Source organism: Sinocyclocheilus rhinocerous, unplaced genomic scaffold, assembly GCF_001515625.1.
Source record: "Sinocyclocheilus rhinocerous isolate Xijiao unplaced genomic scaffold, SAMN03320098_v1.1 scaffold789, whole genome shotgun sequence".
Lineage (NCBI taxonomy): Eukaryota > Metazoa > Chordata > Actinopteri > Cypriniformes > Cyprinidae > Sinocyclocheilus > Sinocyclocheilus rhinocerous.
The window spans coordinates 2,501,836-2,525,785 of record NW_015667306.1 but is presented as its reverse complement, the minus strand read 5'-3'; the positions used below and the strand labels follow the sequence as shown (position 1 = coordinate 2,525,785).

The window sequence follows — 23,950 nt, the reverse complement described above, 5'->3', positions numbered from 1 at the left end:
ACTTCAAGTACATATTTTACATTTAAGCGGTTTAACTGACAAAAAAATTGGGGGAACCACTATCTTATGGTTTGCAAATTCAGACAGCTCAAAAAATATAAGGAATAGTCCATTTTAGTGGCAAATTTAAAGTCAACTCTAAAACTTATTGGTTCATTTAGAAAAAAAAAATCAAATAAAAAAGCTTATTTTGTACCCTTTTTTTCTTTTGTGAGAAACAACATAAGGGTGCGTAATTGACAGAATTTTAGAATGTACAGTCACGTGTGTATTTATCTGCATTTTACAACAGAACATCCAATGGGAATCCTCTTTATAATTCGTGTTTCATTTCAGCTGGAAAGAAGGGGGATGCTTGAAAGGATTTGTTGACCACAGGAGGATATGATGCAGTGCGCTATCAATCATGAAGTGATATAACAGTATTGTGCTGCAGAGACTAGAGGGGAGGTCAATTATAAATAATGCATTGGTAATAAATCCTCCTATATACAGGGAAAGCGAGTCTGATCTGCTCATAAAAGCCTTGCAAACCCCTCACACGTGCCTTTGACACACAGTCATCTCTTATGTGTGTTGATTAATCATAATACTGAGAACCTTTCTGCCACAAGGCACCTTTTGCCTTTGTAGTGCAGTAGATAACACAAATGTCTGGGTAACCAACAAAAAAAGAAAAAAAAGAAAAAGTGTTTAGAAGCAAGAGTCACACAAATAGCTAAGAACAGAATGGATCACCTACTGATGATTTTGCGTCCATTAAAATAAATGGGCTGTCTGGATGTGCTCTGCTTATCGGAGACTGTAATCAAATGGAGCTTAGTTTAAAAAACATTCACTGGTGGCATTGAAGGGCTGTTTACGTAAGCCTGGTTTGGTTGGTCAAATCTGGTCTGGGATGGAATTTCTGGGAAAGTGGTAGTGACAAGAGTAATGATTTAGAACAGCTTCTTTCTTTCTTTTTTCTTTGAGTACTGACTTAGTTTAATTTCCTGCTGTCTTGAAGTTTGTGTGGATGAGCTCTCAGTCATTTTCAAGAGAACCTGTGTCTGCTGCTTCTGAAGATGATGGTTCTGTTCTGTGGCTGTGCCATTTTCTGTATATCTTTTCCTATTTTGTGGACGGATGAAGTTATGACCGCTCTGAACTGTTAAATCTTGAAAACTGGACTAGTACTAGAGCTGTAAGGCTGCCATCTAGTGCTCTGAATGTAAACTAAATCTATACTGTGTGTGAGACAGAGATTTTCTGTGATAGACAGAGAATGCTAAGCAGGCAGAGCTAGAGATACAAAGCACAACAGCTTGACATAAACATCATGGATTACTGCAAAATTGTTGCTTGTAATCACATAATAACTAATGTTGACTAGAGTTGTGGCACAGTGAGTGGTGCACATGTTCACAACATGTAAGAGTAACAGTGCTCAAGGGATTCGGGATTTCATTCTTAAGTTAAAAATAATAATAATAGTAATAAATTGTGCTAAAAATTGAGGGCGTAAAAACAACAACTTGTACATTGTAACTGATGCACATTCTGGACATGCATTAGTGGCACCTGTGAAAATAGTCAAAAAATATAAAGTCCTTTCATTACAAAATAGAATAAAAATAAAATATAAGGAAATAAAATAAATTGTTTACCCTGTAAACACAATGGAAAAATATTTTAATATTTATATCCAAAGTGGCTTGCAAGGTGTATTCACATCAGGGGTTTAAATGCTCAAGCAGTTTTGATATGGGAACATTACTGTTAATCAAGAACATGAGATGACTTTTGTTTTAAAAGAAGCTTCTTTACGAGAGAACACCACTTTTGCTCTAAAAAAAGCATAAAGTCAGTCCAGTCCTCCTACCTTTAAATCATACAGGAAGTTGTGTGTGATTTGTACAGAATTTTATAGCAGCAGATGTATGGGAGTTGAATCAAACCTGACTGCTTGCCCACTGCACTCTCTGACCTTCAGATATCTATCTGAGGCACTTTAAGTCAGAATCTGTGATTGTGGCTTGAGGACATGCAGGTCGCTTTCACTTTTTTGAAAATTGAATAGAAGCCCCTACTTAGGTGGGATAACAAATTACCTGAGTGAATGTCCATGTCATGGCTGCAGAAAATGATTCTGAATAAGATTCAGTGTCTTATTTTTTTAGTACTGACAGCAATTAAACATAATTCCTCCACACACTCCTATTAATGTAATGCAAAACATATCTCATTCTCACTACTGTGAAACAATAATGAAAATCACCTTTTCCAGATTTTTAATCTGCATAATTAACACTGGGTTTTTATGAGATTCATCCATATTAACTCTGCCAAACAAAAAACAAATCAATAAATGTGCAGAATGAACAGGTAACTGTTTGGAAGTCTCACTTCAAAAGCAATGTCGTCACTCAAGGGCATATATGATTATTATCCTCAAAAAGTCTGTCCCAACTGTTTCCAGTCACAAGCCATTTTGTTTAACAACATCAACAGAACACAGCCTTTCTCTGAAATCCATCACAAACAACTGTATTGAGAACCTAAACCTCTTTAAATCTGGCCAAATAAGCACCATGTGAAACTAATCCGAAGCCAAGAGCACACGTGTTTTGCTTTAGGCTAAGCTCTTGGCATTTAGCGACAAGGTCGACAAATAAGATTCCCTCACACACAGTGCACACATTTACACATAAAGATACAGCAGACAGAAGCCAAGATGAACAACACAAGTGGCGTTATACCACTGAGAACAGATGAATGCTTGTGTGATGGAGTCCTGATGAGGGGTTAGAAGGAAACACTTCCATCTGCTGTGCTTGCAGAAGGTGCTGTAAATGTTTACTTTGTGAACACAGGATAAAGACTCTGAAAGTGCATGGGTGAAATGTAGGTTTGACACAGGTAATGTGTGTGAGTGTGTAGGGCTGGATGATACACTGAATACTTCCTCACAATATATTTGTGATGGTTTTTGTGCTTGTTTGTTTTTTGGCTACATAAAATTAAGCAACATTGAGACTATCACAATGGTTTTTTGCTTTTTATTTGGCCATTAAGTTTCCTAAGGGCTGTGTCATTAGGTTAGTGTTGCTGATCATTAGCAATACAATATGGAAAGATATAATAGTTAGCCATATCACCATGTATGTGTCTGTGTGTGAGAGAAGTGAGGGTTACTTACAGTAGCATGTTCCTCTAAGTGGGTTGCCAAGGTAGCGATTTTCAGAGTCACATCTGCAGTAATTTAAAAGAAAGAACAATTAGTTTACCAATATAACGCATGCACACAAACAAACTAGATTTGGCACTTTTGACCCATCAACAGAGAAATAGTTCATCAAAAAAAAAAAGAAAATTCAGTCATTATTTACTATAGGTATACAACAAGACATTAGTTAATGTTTGAACTATTCATTTAAAATGTGTTTTAAAATGAGCTGTGCTCTAATCAGCATATTAGGATGATTTCTGAAGGATCATGTGACACTGAAGACTAGCGTAATGACTGCTGAAAATTCAACTTTGCCATCACATGAATAAATACAATTTTAAAATACATTTAAATAGAAAACTGTTATTTAAAACTGCAATAATATTTCACAATATTACTGTTTTAACTGCAGTTTTGATGAAATAAATGCAGTCTTGGTGAGTATAAGAGACTTTCAAAAACATTTAAAAAATGTTACCAACCCTAAACATTTGAACAGTAGTGTACATACTGTATCAAAGAACCAAAACTTGTTGGTATCAAACACTGAAACTACTACGCTGCTTTGTCTCAGAACGATGATTGTGAGTGTTTCTGGTTTGTGGGACTATAAAGGGCTGTGTGGTTGTATTTTTTATGGTGATTTTTCCCTATGCTGCAGGTAGTATATTCTAAGCTGAGCTTGAGATGATTATAGTGGACGGGCCGTCAGGTGCCCCGCTCCTCTGAGGCCTCAAGAGGAGGGTGAGACCACACTTCTGATCAATTCAGACTGACAAACCAAACAAAACCCTTTATGCTTTGCCAAAAGCACAAAACTATCACCCGACTCTCTCAGGATCAGAGAGATGAGCAAAAACCCTATGCGGAATATACAGCATAAATACACTTTTTATGCGGATGAGAAACATGCATCAGTTTAAACAGTGGGTTAGAGTAATGCTTAAGCTTTCATAAAAGAAAAACTATTGAGACAATCTTGTGTCAAGGGCATAGGTGTTGATAAGTTTTTGTGAAGCACATTTTCTTTTTAATGACCATTCTTGATAAAAATATATATTCAGTCAGGATTGTAAGAGATTGTGACAGACGTGAAGAGAGAGTCTGTCTGTGTGAAGAACACAGTGGCATGTCTGGTTTAGTTTAAAGCAAACACTCATTACTGGCATGTAAACACTGAGTGTTTATTATTCACCTCATGCTACAGAAGCAGTGAGTTCATGTGTGTGGATTCCGAGCTCAAACACACAGATGGATGGACGGACCAGCAGGGCAAACACGCATGATTAATCACCAAATTGCCCTTTGAAGTGCAGAAGTGGCCGAGGGCCTGAGAAAGAGTACTGCATTGAAATCATAGAAGAAAGAAAAAAGAAAGAAGGCTGCTTTTATTTTATAAAAAATACAACAAAAACAGTAATCATGTGAAATATTATTACAGTTTTAAATAACTGTTTTCTATTTTCATATATTTTAAAATGCAATTTATTCCTGTGATGGCAAAGCTGAATTTTCAGCATCATTACTCCAGTATTCAGTGTCACATGATCCTTCATATTGAAAAGAGTGCACTTAGTATTTTTGTGGAAACCGTGATACATTTTTATTTTTCAGGATTAGGCTACTTGATGAATAGAAAGTTCAAAAACATTTTTTTTTTTAAATATAAATCCTCAGTAAGATTATAAATGTCACTTTACTTTTACTTTTGATACTTTTGATCAATTTAAAACCTCCCCGCTGAATAAAAGTATTAATTTATTTAAAGGGGTCCTATTATGCTTTTTCAACATTAGTTAGTCTGTAATGTTGCTGTTTGAGCATAAAAAAGATCTGCAAAGTTACAAAGCTCAAAGTCCACTTCAAAAGGAGACATTTTATTTAACAGAAATCACTTTTCAAAAACTACAACGAACGACTCGTTTGGACTACAACGCATATTTTCCGGGATTTGTGATATCACAAATATCGACGAATGGGATGAGACCTGGTTGAGCTGCACTAGAGAAGGCAACGAGTGTTATCATCACTATGTCTGAGACACGCTAGCTTTCCCAAGGCAGACGAACTTAGAGTGGTTACAATCATCCGGGTTTAAATCGCGCTCAAATTGATTTGATTTTGACACAATATTTACACTAAAGCTTGCAGGCGGCTATGATAAGGGACATGACATTTCCCGACCAGGCGCCGAGTGCTGCAATCACAACACACACTGGCCCAGCTAACCAATCACAGCACATTCGTATTTCAGAAGGCGGGCCTTCATTTGATACACAAACTATTCGAGTCGTTCATGCCAGACTGGGGAGAGAGGTGTTGTAATAATGTAAAATATGTGAAAAATAATGTGTTTTTTGAACAACCTAGTATGAGAGCCTGTTCTAGTACACCCCCAAAACAAAATCAAGACTTTGTAAAAGAGCATAATAGGACCCCGTAAAAAAAAAAAAAAAAACCTTCCTGTCCAAACCAAACTTTTGAATGGTAGTGTAGTAATATGCATTACTATCTACGGGTAGGTTAGTCATTTAGTCAAGCAAGATAACTTAGGTGGAAAAAAAAAACAAGTAACAATAAATGTTTAAATTTAACCATTTATAGCTTTGGTTACATACACTACATAGTTGACATATAACATAAGACTTTAATTGCCAAATTACAGTTATAGTTCAGACAACAATTCAACAAAGCAATTTTTTTGACAATTACAAATCAGGCACTGGAAAAAAGTACCCGTTAAAACATCTTTTAGCCAATAGAATTGTTTTGGGTTCTGAGGTGAAAGTATTCTGTGGGAGGGCAGAATCGTGCATGACATCACCTCAGGACAAAAATAGGCATAAAAAAGGCAAAAATGGGTATACAAAGAAAGGCAGGCCCCTCCAGGGCTCCAATAAAATGATATTATTCCAGAGGAACATTTTTAATAATGAGTGTTCACCATGCACAGTGGGACAACCATACATGCTGTGCTCCGATTAACAAAACATTTCATTATATGCTTGCTTTTAAAACTCATATGTCTTCTTCATGGCTTTACACTGCACTGTGCCATACAGTACCCTACTGTTAAAGCTGTTTTCCTGTATTTTTATTTCATTAAAGAGATAGTTCACCCCAAAATTTAAATACTTTACTCACCCTCATGTCATTCCAAACCTGTATGAATTTTGAAGAATGTTGTCAATCAAACATTTTCAGTTCCCATTGACTTTTATAGTATTATTTTGTCCATATAACGGAGGTCAAAGGGACCCTAAACCATTTGGTTACCAACATTCTTCAAAAGCATCTTCTTCTATGTTCCACAGAAGAAAGAAATACATACAGGTTTGAAACAACACAAGGTTTGAAAACAGCAGGTGTCCTGCACCAGTTAGCCGAGCAACTGTCATTGCGATGAATGGAAATGCTAACACATAGCTAAGTTTTCTCCAGGTATTACTGACCTTCTTGCTGTTGAATGACAGCAGTCAGTCGGGCAACAGATTAAAGCAAGTGCACCCCAGTGCACCACAACATGAAGTCCAGAAAAGTGTGAAAGAAAGACATAAGACAGGAACTGAGAAAACAAATAAAGGGATGGAAAATGAAAACAGCAGGTGTCAAACAGTGGGCATGCCCTCTAGTCATCTGTCTAGTCCTACTGCTCTCTTAGTTTGAAGGAAAGGAAGAAGACAAACAGGTGAGAGAGAGTGGTACGCTAACTGCCCTTTGTTGATCCTTCTAGCCACACAGTAACAGGCCCTCATCCTGACTAAATAAACAGAATGTGTGTGGCGCCTGCACTCAGGAGACTGAATTAGCAGATAAATCCTCCGAGTACATTTCACACTGAGACAGCTCTGTGTGTGCGTGTCTCACAAAAGCATACGCAATAGTTGCTCGCAGGGTTTTAAGCGTTCTCGCTTGAGTACTCCTCAGGAGGGCCTGTCTAATTAAATAGCGGCTTCGTTGTGGATCAAAAGCGCATAAACACAAAATTTGAGACATTATAAAAATGGATATTAAGTTTAAATGAAACAAACATTAACATTAATGCAGATGTGATGAACAGGAAACTAAAATCCAAAAAATGGTGATTTATTAAGCACTAATAAATACAATTAATATAATTAATAACAACAATAACTACATGAGTAAACTAACTTTGTCTTGAGAGAACCTAGTCTGAAAGCTCAGACAGACAGACAGACAGACAGACAAATAGAGAGACAGACAGGCAGACAGATAGATAGATACAGTAGATAGATATGTTTTAGAAGCAGTACTGCCAGTTAGTTTTGCTCCACCAATGAAAATATTCTCAAACGACTCCAAAGCAACAATAAAACACAGGTGTTTTCCTGAAAGAATAGTACTGAATGAATATTTTCAGTGAATGATTCCATGACTCACAGTTTGCTCCTAAACTAATGTAAAAAATCAGTTGACTGTATGATTCAAATGACTCCCTCATAAAAACAGTCACTTGTCGCCACCTACTTGCAAAACCATGTAACCTACAGAAAGAGTGACTGAAAAATATCCACCACTGCAGTCTTTGAGACAAAATTTATTAGGCATCTTGTTTTACAAGCATTGTTTTGCACTCAGATAAGATAACAATGGGAAAGCTGTGAGATGAAAACATTAGAATGAATATGTTAGGTCCACCCAGTTGGCCCAATGAAGGTATCCAATGGTGGCTGAAGGTTTCCTGTGAGTTCAGTCTTTTCGGTGTGCCAGGTAATTTAGTTTCTATTAAACTCTAATCTGACTCTAATCTCTAATCTAATCTGTACACACTTGAATAAAGCAACATTGTCTCTAGTCAGAGGTCACAACCACTACTAAGAAATAAGCCGACTAACATTACTTTCTCTGATAGCTTTGGTTTGGTCGTGCAATGGTTTCCCATGTACACTTAGCTAGAGTAACATTACAGTAAACAGAGGTTAGGCTCACCCTATTTAGGTGGGTCAAACAACATTCAGTTGAACTAAACGGAAATTCTCTTTTGGCCCTTACAACCTAAGTACACTTGAACTAATACCAAGTGTTAGCCGGAACTCTAAAGATCCAGTTGGTGTGCCCTATGCTCCATCTCAACTGGATTTTAGTCCATTACAACTCTGACGCAGAAATGCGGTAACAAGAAAACAACGTAATCTACTAGAATCAATCATTTAAGAGTAAACAGAATCAATTAAAATGTAACAATTTATTATCAGTCAGGTAAATATGTATTATGCCAAATGCTTAGTCAATTCAGAGATATCAAGTTAAATCAAATCAATACAAAGACATCAAATTCTCAAAGATAAATCTAAGAGTAAAAGATGCATACCTGACTTTCAGAAAATTACATAGCATGGAGTGTATAGACACTCCACACTATGAGCTCATTTGGCTACAGAAGCGTCCTGATCTTTTTGCAACATTTCTTTAAGTACTCAGACCAAGACAAACATCCTTCAAATAGAGACAGGAACTAACAATTGGAATTTGCATTAATCAAGTAGAGTTTACACCTTTTGGAGACAGATGGTAATTTGCATGAAAGACACTGGGGAATGGCAAACCTTCTACAGTAAGCAAAATATCTCTAAACTCTTAGGATCTGTATTAACTTTTAGTATATTTCTTGTAATATTAAGACCATTGTACCAGTCGCCCTGAGACAATTCAAATGATACCAAACATGACTGTGAATATCACTTGCATTTATGTAGAACATTATATTTTGCTATTGACCATTCTGAGTGACATGTGTGAGGTGTAATGGGTGAGGGGAAGGAAGTGGATGAAAAGGATAGGTGAGAAAGGAGTTTTTCCCGCATCTTTTCTCAGTGATGATGTCGAAACGGATGTCTGCATTTTAATACACTGTGTGTGTATATTGTCCGTATCTCAGAAGATCAAAGTGTCTGAGGTTCTTCAAATCTTACAAATACATAACCTACAGGTAATTACCTAATATTTTTTAATCATCAACCCAATAATGATTTATTCTATGTACTGTCTTGAGTTAATAAAGTTTATATTAATAATAAAATTATACATACAAAGAACTATATCTTCTAGTGAAATGATGGCACTTAATGATTTAGCTTTTTAACATTTATTTATTTAATATTTTTATTAGGCGGGTTGTCAATATCAAGGGTCTGCAAAATTTATATGATGCGTTTAACTGTCTGATTTAAAATCTACTGTGTTGTACCACATACATATGATGGAACACACTAACATCAGCAGCCCAATGCAACACCCACATCAATCCAGGAGGATCCAGCTGAGAGGAAGTCTGTCTTTTTGAACTGCTCCAATAGCACTACCTTTCCGTCCTCTACCGGCTTCTAAACGAGTACCACATCTTCGTCTCTCCCACCGTGCTCAACAGACAGCTCAGCTCATTACAGGAAACAGGCTAAAACAGGCCATGGGCCACCTGCTAGCTCCCTCTCTTTCTCCCTTCAGTCTGTCTTTTTCTTGATCCGTCTTTCCCTCATTTTATTTTCTTACACTCTCTCACTCTGTCTCTCGTCCCTTCCTCGCACTTTCAAACACAAAGACACAAAGCAACAAAGAGAAGACCTTGAACGAGACCTTGGTGTTTACAGTCTCACAGACTTTTGAGCCTCACTCACTTTCTGTCATTCTCTCTAACACCGGTTGAATTCCTTGTCATGTCGGGTTGACTGCTTTCAAAATAGCACTGAAAAAAAAAGAACAATGACCCTACAGAGCCATAGGAGAAATCAGATGATTTCTCAAGATTGCTTTAATATCTCAGTTGTTTCTTCTAAACGATCTTCTTTCAGAAGATGTCAATGCCACAAACAAGATACCAAAGTCTGCAATCGAGTCAGAGATTTGAACATTTTCCATCTCATTCTTCCAAGAATTACCAATGCTATTCACCTTTCCATTGCACAAAAGATTATTTATAGTGGAAAAATGTTACTTGGATTATTAAAATGTTCTCCTCACTTAGAAAAAAGGTGGTCCTTTTAAGAAGCGTTAACTAAAAAGTTATTTGGGAAACCCAAAATATTTATTCTATGGCATTCGCTGCCATAGCTTTGTTCCTGCATCTATCTATCTGCATCTATAAGATCTAGTGGAAAATTTTCCATAAGAGAAGAACTGTTGATATGCAGTAAGAGGTTAGAGGAAGAGAGTTAAAGGTCCATCATGGAACCATAGATACCAATAAAGAACCTTTATTTTCAAGAGTGTAGTACACAAAACAAACATTATGTATTTTACTGTTTTGTGGTTGTGTGTTACACTGCAGTATTCTGTAATATAACTGCTAAAAGCATGTTATCAACAGAGACAAAAGCAAAAAGGACAAACAGTCCCTCAAAACACACATATTTACAGCTGTTGGGCCAGCTTACCCGGCTCATTTCACTGAACACACAAACAGGCACATCTGAAGATAAAATGGGGCACGGATAAACATTCAGACCCAGAACTCCACACGTAAACATCCAGACCCAAATACAAACCAAAATCAGAGATACATTTTCATATCCATTTACAAATCTGCATGTAGATAGTAGAGGCTGCACCAACAAGTCTGAGATGGATCCACCTGTGTGTCCAACAAACAATACATGTTTCCTCACCACTACAAGGAATCTGATTTAAAATGTAATTAACATTGAGATGAAGTGCATGAAGCATATGGAGATCATGAGTTTACAGAAGGAAGATTGATGTGCTTAAAGACAAGTGATTCAGCACTCGGGCTGTGCATCTCAAATGCTCATGTGCCATTGCTCAGGCTGGGTGAGTCACTGTCTTTAATCATTTCAACGGTTCCCATGGTGATGTGAAAGTACATGTAAGTGCTAGCCACTTCAAGCAGGTAAACTTATTTGTGATTGTATGCAACAACTGGTGGACAACAAAACATATGGCTAATCAATGTTGTTTGGCTAATTTTGAAATGAATTCATGTTCACCATTGATTTTACATATAAAAGCAACATTCTGGTTCATAATAAATATGGTTTAAAGTAGATTTTGGAGTTTGCATGCAACAAGGCTGCCCATGAATGCCCTACTGAAAAGACATACTAACATGTATTTCTATTATTTTGGTTTATGATGGTGTAGCTGCTCGACCAAAACCAAGTTATTGGTCATGTGAGTTAGGAGGCCAATTTGATAATGCCTAATGATTTTACCTTGTGACAAGAGTGTAGTACAGCTCTCTTCAAAACATATACCATATTTAAATCCATTTCACTGAATCTTTTTTCAAGATAAATATAGATGTCTTTCCAAAAAAGGACTCCAAAAGAACTCCAAAACTCCAAAAGAAAACTCCAAAAGGACACCAAAGAACCAAATGATATAAGGAGCCCATATAAGCACATATGAAAGAAAAAAACAATCTGAATTGTATAATATGTGTACAGTGCAACAGCAAATAGCTTTTTTCCATTTTAGAGAAGTCAAGTTGCGGTACCGAACAGGACCACATGGTGATGCCAAAAAAACCCTAAACCAACCGACGGCTGACTGCATATATCTACTACAGTACACGGATCCATTCAGAATAAATAAACAGCAACAAACACATGACAAATCAAAACATTATCATGAATGTGTGTGGAAACAACGTGAATGTACGGAAATGTCTGTGCATTAACTTAAATGATTTTAGCAAATGGCTGCAATATAACAAAGAGTGAAAAATTTAAGGGGGACTTACTGCAGGGCCCACCCACTGTATATATATATATATATATATATATATAGAGAGGGCAATGCATACGGGAAATGTTTTCTCTTTTCAGGAATTCCATGTTGTTTCTATTCTTTATACAAAATAGAAACTATGTAATATGAGAGTGTGGACGTGACTATAGTCAGTGTGTTGCATTCGTGGGACTGACTGGGCACAGGAGTAGAAGAAAGTTTCAGTTTGTGCAATTCTTGAAAGTGAATGCAAAGTTTCTCTGGGGAATGCATAATCTTTGCAATTTTTTTTACAGGGTAAAATGCAAAGTTTGTCTGGAAACGCAAAAGGTTTTGTCAGAGAACGCAAAATCTTTGCGAAAGAACGTAAAGTTTCTCAAGGGAACATAAAAGTATTGTGAGTGGATGAAAAGGCATTGAAATATAATTTTTCCACCCATCTCATTTTTTCATCTTCTTTCCATGGGGCTTTGTAAAAAAAAAAAGTTTTTCATAGGGATGCCCAGTATATTGGGACTAGTGTTGTCAAAAGACCCGGTATTTTGGTACCAAGTCGGTACTAAAAAAATGAAAATGTTACGGTACCATGTTTTTTTAAGTACCGGTGGTATCGTGTACCCGGTAAACCCGGTTCTTGATGCGCTATCCAAAAGGTGTGCAGATGCACTCTCTTCATAAAAGCCCTGAGACATGGCGACCTCAAAATGAGGAAACACATCCAACTAACAAAACACTTTAAAGACAGACACCTGGATCAAATGAAAGAGTTCAAGCAGGTAAGTTTAATTTCAATGTTTAATATTTAGATCTTCTCAGTGTTTCCCATACATTGATTTATTTGTGGCGCCCGGTTTTCCAAAAGGCTTTGACTTCGTTGAACAAACATGAGCACCGCACGTGTCAAAGTCGAAACCCGGTGCGGGTGTTTTTATACCACTGTATTTCTGAAGGAAACCGACTATCTTCAGAAAATTATGATGTCATTTTCATTTCATCTTGCCTGTAATGCCTAAACAGAGTTTGTGAGTGCAGCGCTTATTTGATTACAGCCGTTACTGGGGAAACCTCTATCTCTCCCACTCTACAAGCGCCTCCTGCTGGCAGAGAATGGAATTTGCATATATATGCCACCACAAATAGAGTGCAAGTCTGTGGGAAACAAGCTCGGCTAACGCTAATATAATGAGCATTAGAATGAAGTTTCTTTATTAACTATTTAATGCTCCTATAACTTTTATTAGGGTTAAAAAAACTGGAGGACATGATGATATTTACTATGTTTACACACCAGAAGCTTTTAATTTAATTGTGAATCTAAAATATGCGTGCTAGAGAATTTACAAATAGTTAACGTTGTTTGTGTCATATCAGTCAGAAAAGCAGTTCTGGGCTTTTTTTTTTAGCTAACTTAGTTGTTATTCTTGGCTGAATAACTCTAGAAGGTTTTAAAAGCCCTTTAAAATTAAATATGTACACAGTTTGGATTAAATGAAAGTATAGTAAAAAATTTTAATTAGCATGTTTTTGTGTTTTGCTTTGGTACCGAAATTGGTACCGAGAACCGTGGATTTTCACTGGTATTGGTACCGAATACTGAAATTTTGGTACCATGACAACACTAACTGGGACCATATCAGTTATCTGCTGACATTGTAGACCTTTTCTATTATCATATCAGTCAATATTGCACATTTAATTGTGCACGCTCCTTTGCCTTTTTTTATTTAATACATATGTCAGGGCTGTACAGTGCGACATATATGTCGCACGTGCTACGAAAAAGCTGGTCTGTGCGATGAATAAATTTACCACTGTAGCACGCGTGCGATACAGTTTTGCATGTTCATAACACAGCCGCTTAATAGTGTGAAGTGATTTCTTGTGCTTGTTTGTGTGTGTGAGATTGATTATACTTGGTAGTTAGGGGTGTGCGATATGACGATTTTTGATCGTGGACGATTAAAATGTCTCCACGATCTGCTTTTGAAGAAATATCGTTGTATCGTGCTACAGCGCACATTCTATCAGCTGCAGACAGTATAAAATAATGACAAAGATTTTTATCTTTGCTCACTTTGGCCTAAATGTCTGCCATTGTTTTTTATTTTATATTTTGTTAAGGTGTAAGAGGTGTTATGTTTCTGCACTCTTCCATTTTTAGCAAATTAAGAAAACTTTGTCTAAAAACAATTTTTTGTATTTTTTGTGCTCTGTATGGAACATCAGTGCCTGTTTAAGTGATGAACTCCATTACTTGTGTTTGTTTTCAGACATGATAACAGACGTTTTATACTTGTGCTAAAACTTTTTGGCCTGTGCTACAAAACTTTCAATCTCTGTAGCACCAGTGCTATGTGAAAAAAAAGTTAACGTACAGCCCTGTATGTGCATCCCTAGATTTGAATTTTGCATAGTTCTGAACAGAATCTGTATTTGTACATTCTTGACAGAACAAAAAAGAATAGTAAATAAATCTAATTGCTATGTGTTCTTAGTCCTTAACATATTCGATTTGACAAAATGTCAAGAATAAAGATGGATGATGTTAGATAACCCACCTTACCATGCACAGTCTTCTTGGTTCAGGCATGCGTTTGAAGCTCTATTGCTTGTTTGCCATCTAACTCTCTACCCACAGGTCACTTGAGTGATATTTTAAAAAAGGATAGAGGGTGTGTGGAAAAGATAAACTTTTGAGAATTATACTTAAGTCCTAGGGAACTCATTACTGCTTAATACATTATCAGTGCCACTGGCAGTGGTGCATCCTGTTACAAATACATCCACACAACACTCTGTCTTTATGGACCTCAGTACATATACACACACATACACACACAGGCCACAGTGTCAGCCCCAAAAGTGCTATTTAAGGCACTGATAAGTTCCCTTTGCCACTGAGAACAGGGTTTCGCTGACACAGCACAGTAGAGGTTGCCATTAAAATTAATGTCCTGGGATTAGAAAGACACTTAAGTGGGAATTAATAACAGAGAACTTACGAGAGGGTTAAATGTGTGAATAATTGTGCTATGATGCTAATGAGAGAATTATAATGTGAGAAAACTTGTTGAAGATCTCATGTCTATCACTCTCTGACTGACAGGCAGGCCACTGGGAGGATTGCTGTTGATGGGAAATGCAGTCATACTCACAGCTGGCACTGGTCCCCTTTGACCCCTTTAGTGCTACAGTAGCATTTCCCTGAGCTGGAGTGGCACATGTTGGCGTGGTTGTTACATCTGCAGGCTGGAGAGAAGACAGAAGATGTAGATAGAGAAAAACAGAAAAAAGGGAAGAAGAACATTTTTAAAGGTATAGTTCACCCAAAAATTAAACCTCTGTAATTATTTATTTACTCCCATGTTGTTTCAAACCTGTTTGACTTTATTTTTTCTGTGGACAAGTGGGAAAAATTGGAGACTTTTTTCCCATGTAATTACAATGAAAGCTTCAATGAAAACCGACGCTTTCACGCTTCAAAAAAGACCCAAAAGCACCATAAAAGTAAAAGTAGTTCATCAAAGTCTTCAAAAATTTGCATATGAGGAACAGACCAAAATTCATTATTCACTGATTATCTTTGCTTTCATTGTGTTGTTATCAAAGACTACAGTATATACTAAGATGGTTCACTTGTATTACTTGGAATAATTGGTAGAAACTGCATGGCACAATATGGCGGCTCTAGTAGAAGAAAGTCCTGCCTTCTAAACAAAGAAGCCAACTGGCAATTGGAAAAATTATCGCATCACTGCAGTTGCTGTAAGAAGCTCCAGAAACAGTTACCGTAGTTTCCTAAAATTCATGCTTAGGGACTGCACATTCACATTGGCTGGATGAACCTGAAATATACGCCTTTTTACTACTATTTGAATGTAACAAACAACATTTATTAGACAGGGAATATCAGATTTTACTGTCAATTTGAAATATATTTTTGAAAAGCTGGTTTGAAAAGCAGTTTTCATGATTTCTGTATTTATTCCAGGAGATTTGGTCTTGCATGCCCCAAATAACTCACTGGAGGCACTGCAAATATGGCCACCATGATGTGGATTACTCATACCAACATAGTCATGAAGAATGCCACTCACCTGAAAAATTCAAGGTTGCTCCTGAAGAACTGCTGAACTGACAGCATGAGGGGTAGCAAAGTTGAGTTTGCAGAAGCGGGCAAAAGTACATGGGGAAGCCCAAGTGGCAGCAGCACAGATATCCGCCATAGAGACTCCTCTGAAAGCAGCCCAAGACGTAGACACAGCCCTAGTGGAATGACAAGATATACCCTCTGGCAAAGGTTTTTTGGGCTTTTTATGCCATAGTGATAACCTCCACAATCCACATATCCCTTCAGGGCTCGCACAGGACACAAAAGGTGATTCCCTGACTGGTCTGACTGTGGTGCTGACTGAAAAGCTGCCTGTGACGAGAGGGGCGGGGCCGAGAGCCGTGGGAACGGAGCGAGGCCGGTGGAGTAAATGCTAATGCGCGACACCTGCGCCACTCACCGGTTTTGAGTCCCACGGAGGAGCTCCGGAAGGATAAAAGGAGGAGTGACGACAGTGTTGGACGAGAGAGGACCAGGCCTGGACCTCTCTCGTTTCAAATCCCATCGAGGGAGTTTCAAATCCCATTGAGGAAAATATGGGATACGGGATCTCAGCCATCTTGCACCCTTCAAAAAACTGCACACGAGAGTATGAGAACCAAGAGAAGAACCATTAACCGGAACATGATGTGCAGAAATGGCCGCAACATATACCTTCAGTGTGGAGGGTGTTTTGCCTGAATTCAAAAAATGCTGCAAAAAACTGAGAACTCCAAGAACTTCACAGCATACAGGATCTAACCTACGCTCCTCGCACCATGATGAGAAAATCCTCCAACGTAGCACATAGAGCTGACGTGTAGATGCAGCTCTGGCACTAGTTATGGTATGAACTACCGCAGGCTCACAATCTGCTAAGAGGCAGTTGGCCCCACAGGCCACACCCAAAGCTGCAGACGGGCTGGATCCGGATGCCTGCCTGCGCCATCCATCTGTGACAACAGATCCTTCAGAAGCGGAGGCTGCCATGTCCTGCCCACCAATAGACAGAAGCATGGGAAACCAAGGCCTGGCTGGCCATCGAGCAGCAGAATACTGTCCACTCGGGCATGTGAGAGGGTGGCAGACATTACATGGGAGTCCAGTGTCATTCCAATATAAGTAATTGTTTGCACTGGATTCAGACAACTCTTTGCCTCGTTTACTGCAAGACTTAGCTTCTGCACATGCTCCAAAAGCAGTCTGGTGTCACGAGCAGCTTGTTGTTTTGTCGATGCACACAGTAGCCAGTCGTCTAAGTAAGGCAGGATTCGCATCCCTCTGGACCTCAGCGGATGTAGAGCTGCAGTCATGCACCTTGTGAAGACACGAGGGGCCAAAGATAGGCCGAACGGTAGGACCTTGAACTGGTAGGCCGGTTCTTGAAACTGAATCGAAGAAATTTCCTGTGGTGAGGAGTAATCAGAACATGAAAGTAAGCATCTTTCAAATCTATGCTTGTGAACCAATCTTCCTTTGTGACTGAATGAAGAACGTCGGCTGCATGTAACATCCGAAAGGGAAGAGTTTTTAGGAACACGTTTAGATGTCTAAAGTCTAGAACTGGACGAAAACCACCATCCTTCTTTGGAACGAGGAAGTAAGTTGAATAAAAACCGTCCCTTTGAATGCAGGGATGAACCTTTTCTATGGCTCCCTTCTCTAGCTGAGAACAAATTTCTTGAGAGAGGGTTTCTGAATGAACTGTATCCCTTATCACTGTGGGGATAATCCTTGAAAACTTTGGGGGCCGGCGTCGAAACTGCAGAGTATACCCCTTGCTCAATGTAGTCCAAACCCATGGATCTACAGTCATCTCCCTCCAGTACTGCAGGTGTAAACTCGAAAAATGATCGATCACCTGTCCAATGACTTCAAGCTTTGTGATTGCGACTTTTAATGACGGTGGGGGGGGGGTCTGACGTGGTCTCCCTGGCAACTGCCACTGATGAGGTCGAAAACCTTGAGTGTTCTCAGTAGCACAGGGCCTCTGTAACTCCTGAGGTTGTGGCGTAGAATGCTGGCGGAATCGTTGCTCTAGTATCGCAAAACGATGACGAGCCTGAATGCCCGGCACCTTAAAAACAGGATTGTGCTGAGCCTGAGTCAATTGACGAGTGGCCTCAGACAACTTTAACCATTTTTCCAGAAGCTCTGGGACATTAGGTCCAAACAGGTGACCAGGAACAATTGGGAGGTCTCATAGTGTCTTTTTACAATCCTCTGGCGGTTTCGCCTGGGCGAGCCACACTTGCCGGCGAGCTGCCAGAAGTGTGGCTGTAAGAGTACCCAGTTCGCGGGTGACATGGCCCATAGCCAAAAGAGCAGTTTGAAGGAATTGCGAAACTGAGGGGTCCACATTTGCTGATTCGAGTGTGCTAGTTGTGGTGAGGAGTAATTGACATATTGTGTTCTCGGCACGGGTCATATATGCAGTAGACTCATATGCCTTTTGAGTAACGAATCTGTGTGACCGCACTGAGTACTGGGGCAATGCACATTGCCCCGCAGGGCCTCATCAGGTGACACCACGAGGGCAGCGACGGGTTGCTCTATTTCTGGAGCACGGCCAACCCTAAAGGTATCTGCATCCGCCATAGATACCAGTGTATGGGCAGTCTTTGACCGCCGTTTGGGTGCAGTAGACCCTATCAGGGAGTTCGAAAATTTTGCAACAAAATCCTTGCCTGGTGGCATAGCAAAGTTAGACCCAGCTGAAGACGTTGGACTGGGCTGACTGCACTGGCGTGTTATCCAGTCCTAAACAAGCAACTGCCATCTGGAGCACAGATAAGGTATAGTCCATGGAGGAAGGAGTTAGTCCCGAGTGAATCGAATCACCGCTAGAACCCCCTGCAGCTGAAAAAAACTGCATTCTCCTGGGGGAAAGATTGTACAGCAACACCTATCGCATTCAAATGATCCTGGAAAAATTAGTCAGACACACTTGTAGAGAGCACGTCAAAGTCAACATGAGATGGAGGAGAAGAACTAAAAGGTTCGTCATCCATTTTCTTACTGGGACCTCTCTCATCTTCTTATGTAATAGCTACAGGTGAGACAAGCATAACAGGCTGGAGTGTCTAAAGAAGGCGTTTTATCTCTGACATTTCAGACGACAGGACAGCAACTGTCTTAGAAAGAGAAGCTTCATCTACCTTCTCGTTCCGGGATGTCGCCTTCTTAGATGGGGGAGCACCGGCAGCCGCAGATGCACCGTGTTTCCAATTCCATGTGGTGGGTTGCGGCTCTGTTCCCCCGAGTCTTACTGTGGATTTGGGGTCCAATTCGGCTAGACGGAGCTGTCTATCTGACATGGGTAAAAGGCTACAGTGTAAACACGGGTCTGTGAGAGCCTCTTTCAAATGCTGAATTCCCAAGCAGGACGGACAAATATTGTGGCCATCGTCAGGTAGAAGAGCATTAGGGCACAGCTTACATGTTAATCGGAATCCAGTAATGATAGAACCGTGAGCCATGACCACCACAATAACGGAACTGGCCGTCAAATTGCACCGAAGAATACAAAGTATTAAGAAAACTGCCTGGAAAAATAGCAGGAAAACAATCGGCCTCAGCGTATAAAAAACACTAGCCACCAGATAGAACCGCGAAACACGAAGTGTTTCTCGAGATCCTTTCACTGATAAGGTTAGCGGGGAACCGCCAACATATAAGCGTGGCGAAACACTAGCCTCCGGATAGCACCAAGAAGCACAAGGTATTTCACAGAAAACGTATATAAAAAGTGTTAAATAGCGGGGGACCATAACTATATCAACACGGAAAAATACTAGCCACCTGATAGCACCGAGAGGCACAAGTGTTGCACAATTTTATGTAAGATGAAAAAACTGAGCGGGGAACCGTCAGCAAATTGATCAGTAACACTAGCCACCGGATAGTACAGAGAAGCACTAAGTGTTATCGATATATCAGCAAATATATCCAACAAAAAACTCACCGAAAAACCCCTTACGAGCGCGCTGTCACAGCTTGCGAAGACGATAATTTGCTGGTCTTGTAAGCTGCACTTGACAAGAGCGGAAATCGATTGAAGAACGACCTATCACAGACAAGCGAGAAAGTGAAAGAGACTGAAGGCTGAGCTAGTGTATCTATTATACTTGAGACTCAGCCTACGTCACCACGTGACTTTTTGGTATATTATCTCGAGAGAGTATTTAGAGACCTAAATACAATGTATATAATGATTCAAAATAAGGGATTTCTCACCTAATTTATTGTGGACAGGGTGAAAATCTTAAGTTTGACTGCTTAAAAAAACTAATAGCACACCTGTCTGCAACAGCTGCGGTTGACTAAAGCGTCCTAACAGGTATCTGAGGGGTTTTTTTACAGCCAAGAATGCAGGTGTTTGCCAGAACATTCATCACCTTCACAGAACAATGACACAGAGGTGATTGCACACTATGATGAGGTAAGGCTGTTTATGTTGATCTAGTCCAGGGGTAGGCAAGTTCGGTCCTAGAGAGCCACAGTCCTGCAGAGTTCAGCTCCAACCCTAATCAAACACACCTGAACAAGCTAATCAATGTCTTCAGGATTACTAAGGCTATAGGCAGGTGAGTTTTTTTTTCAGGGTTGGAGCTGAACTCTGCAGGACTGCGGCTCTCTAGGACCGAACTTGCCTACCCCTGATCTAGTCACATGTCTTTATTCTGTACACATTAATGAGCTAGTTTATTACTGTGTAATTTGTAAAGTATGGCTGTATTTGTAACACTACATGCCGAGCCTTCTCCGGTCCAACTGATGTCAGCAGATTCCACATGCCTTAAACTCCCCCTCCGCCCAGAGTGTCATATTATACAATGCCATTAGACTATAAAATGAATGAGCTGCCTTTACAGAGCGACCCTGCATAAAAATGTTTTTCATTGACTTGTTTAAATAGCATGGGATGGATCTACAAGTCAAAGATTTTATTTGGATCCAGATACGGCCGTAAAAAAGGCTGTCACAATTCTAAATAAAATAAATAAAGAGCAACAAAAAGAGAGAGAAGAAAAGAACACAGACTTTTTATCAACAGGCTTTACAGCTTGTTGGCTTTTTATCTGCAGGTCTGTTCAAACTCTCTGTTCAAATTCCCCCAGCATGCACTGCAATCGCTCTTTCATTCCAGCCAACAAGAGACAATTGGCAAAGAAAAACATTCATTTTTTACCACTCAAAAGATTTGATTGGTGTTGTCTGCTAAGCGAATCACTAATATGACTGCTCATACTTTGTGTTAAAGGGTTTTTCACACAGTTTTTGCTATGGACTTAAAATAATGAGAAAGTTGTGCTCATAATTTTCAATGCATTCAGACTTTTTGCCTGGCAATCAATAACGCACATCATCATCATCATAATTATTATTATTATTATTAACTACTGTTCAAAAGTTAGGGGTAAGTAAGATTTTTTTTTGTAATGTTTTTGAAAGAAGTCACCAAGGCTGCATTTATTTGATCAAAAATATAGTAAATTGAGAAATATTATTACAATTTAAAATAGCCGTGTTCTTTTTTAACATATTTAAAAAATTTATTAATTCCTGTGATGGCAAAGCTGAATTATCTAGCATTATTACTCCAGCCTTCAGTGTCACATGATCCATAAAATATGCAGTTCTCATATGCAGTTTTGGACTGTTACAAACTAAATATAATTCGTTTTATATATTATATAATATTTTATATTAACCCAGGTCAGGGTGAGGTCCACTCATTTCTGCAGAAAATTTACAAAATGTAGATGCAGGGCAAAATACTAGCACACATTAATAACAGTGCATTAAACAGCGCAGTAACATAAAAGGCTTCAAATCATGCCAGTATAACGGCAATGTCATGCTCTGACTCCTGTTCCCCTGTCTTGTGTTTGGACTTTTGTGTTACATCCTGTCTAGAGTGCCTTTTGTAGTCATTTTGTAGTTCTTTTGTTTCATTGGTCCTCTTGATTACTTTCCCAGGTGTGTCTTGTTACCTTGTCATCTTGTTAGTGTCTCTGTGTATAATAGTTCTGTGTTTTAGTCAGTCTGAGTCAGTCGTTGTCTTTGCGAAGTTGTGGCATGTTGTTTCTGTTTCCTGGTTCTCTCTGTGTTTGGTTCTATGTTTCTGGATTTGGATTACCTTTTGTTTTATTAAATGTTTCACTGATTGCATTTGGATCCTACCTTGACTCTTCCTTGCATTGACATGTTACAGGCAAGGAGTAGCATACATGATTTTCACATGAACTCAAACGTGCACATGCATGTTCTTACACATTTTGTGTATGTGTGCATTTGTATGCATGTCATTTTGACAGGACTGTGGGGACAGGGCTGCCGCAGAGTGTCTCCACTGTGTATGCTGCAAAAAGATTTATAGCTAAATTATGATGTGTAAAATGTACTCACATTATAGCAGAGGAACAGCACTGCCTGGAGCTGCTGTTTCAGCACTTACTCTGAAAGCGATGGACTACAAACACACACTCACTCTCACACGCAGGCCAATCTCATAAATATTTCTGCCAAAAGCCATTTAGGCCCTGGAAATGACAAAACACGCATACAATGAAAGTAGTCACCTAACCATGTCTAACAAAACTTTTTTATAACACACACAAACATTAGCATATATCTGACATGCTTCACAATAAAACTTAATGAAAGAAAGGAAATAAATATGAAAATAAAGGGAGACAGAAGAGATAAACTAATATTTGTATGCAAACAAACCGTGGAACATAAGTGACAGAAACCAGAGTGAAGTCTTTCATAAATCCTCACAAACAGATGCGTGCACGCACACACACACTCATACACACACACACACACACGACATTAAAGCTGATGGAAGTTTAACCAGTCATGAAAGGAACCAGGCTCAGACGCAATTCATTCTGAGTTTAAATCTGATAATGCAAAAAGGGTATTTGGGTTTTACTCCTAAATTGACATGGTGTATTGTTTAAAAAGTGAAAACTGTTCAGCGTGCCAAACATCTTTATATCATCTATCCACATGCATACTCATTAAATATTATATATATATATATATAAATATATTCATATATATCCTCAAATCTCATTTGCTCTTCATTTTGCAAGCACCACACATGTATGCAAGTTAGAAATGTACGTATGTATTCAAGTTGGTTTCAGATGGTCTAGAAATACTTTTATACCATTTTCAATAAATGTTTCAATTAATGACTTTAAAATGTCATGAGATGTAAACAAATATTAACATATTTTCTAGGGGTAGGGGAAAAAATCGATACAGCATAGTATAGCGATATTTTCCGTGGCAATACTGTATCGATACACAGGCGCCAAGTATCAATCTTTTATTATACTATTTGGTAGAATAACAAAATCTATTTCTTTACAGTCCAATAGATGGTGGTGTTGAGTTTTTTTCTAAAATCCTTTAATGCACGGCAAGCCGTTGATTATCCCGCTTATTCCATGGTCATTTGCCAGCATTGACAACTTAAAGCTGTTTATAATGTTAACAGCGCAATATTTTACCGGAAGGGTAAAAATGACGGTTATTTTTGTCAGTTACGGCTCGTCAGTTACCCGCTTTAAATCACATACAGAGATTAAATAGTGCGGTAAGACCACATTTATTTAAAGGGGTCATATGATGTTGCTAAAAAGAACATTATTATGTGTATTTGGTGTAATTAAATGTGTTTATGCGGTTTAAGGTTCAAAAAACACATTATTTTCCACATACTGTACATTATTGTTTCTCCTCTATGCCCCGCCTTTCTGAAACGCATTGATTTTTACAAAGCTCATCGGTCTGAAAAGCGAGGTGTGCTGTGATTGGCCAGCTATCCAGTGCGTTGTGAACCATGTCTGCATTTGTGATTGGAGAAACGACAAATAACAAGCGCTACTCTACACTGCTCAAAACTCGCGTTTGAATAGTCAGTGGCAAAT

At 38.8% G+C, this 23,950-nt stretch overlaps 1 protein-coding gene across 1 annotated transcript in view; it reads right to left on the bottom strand.

Moving 5' to 3' along the window:
- Nucleotides 1-23,950, bottom strand: part of LOC107733678 (attractin-like protein 1) — a 236,417-nt gene that overhangs the window by 114,796 nt on the left and 97,671 nt on the right. The window contains exons 21-22 of the mRNA XM_016545408.1: nucleotides 15,067-15,160; nucleotides 3,179-3,231 (exon numbers count right to left, since the gene is read on the bottom strand). Coding sequence (XP_016400894.1) covers nucleotides 3,179-3,231; nucleotides 15,067-15,160 — 147 coding nt within the window. The remainder of the gene's footprint in view (nucleotides 1-3,178; nucleotides 3,232-15,066; nucleotides 15,161-23,950) is intronic.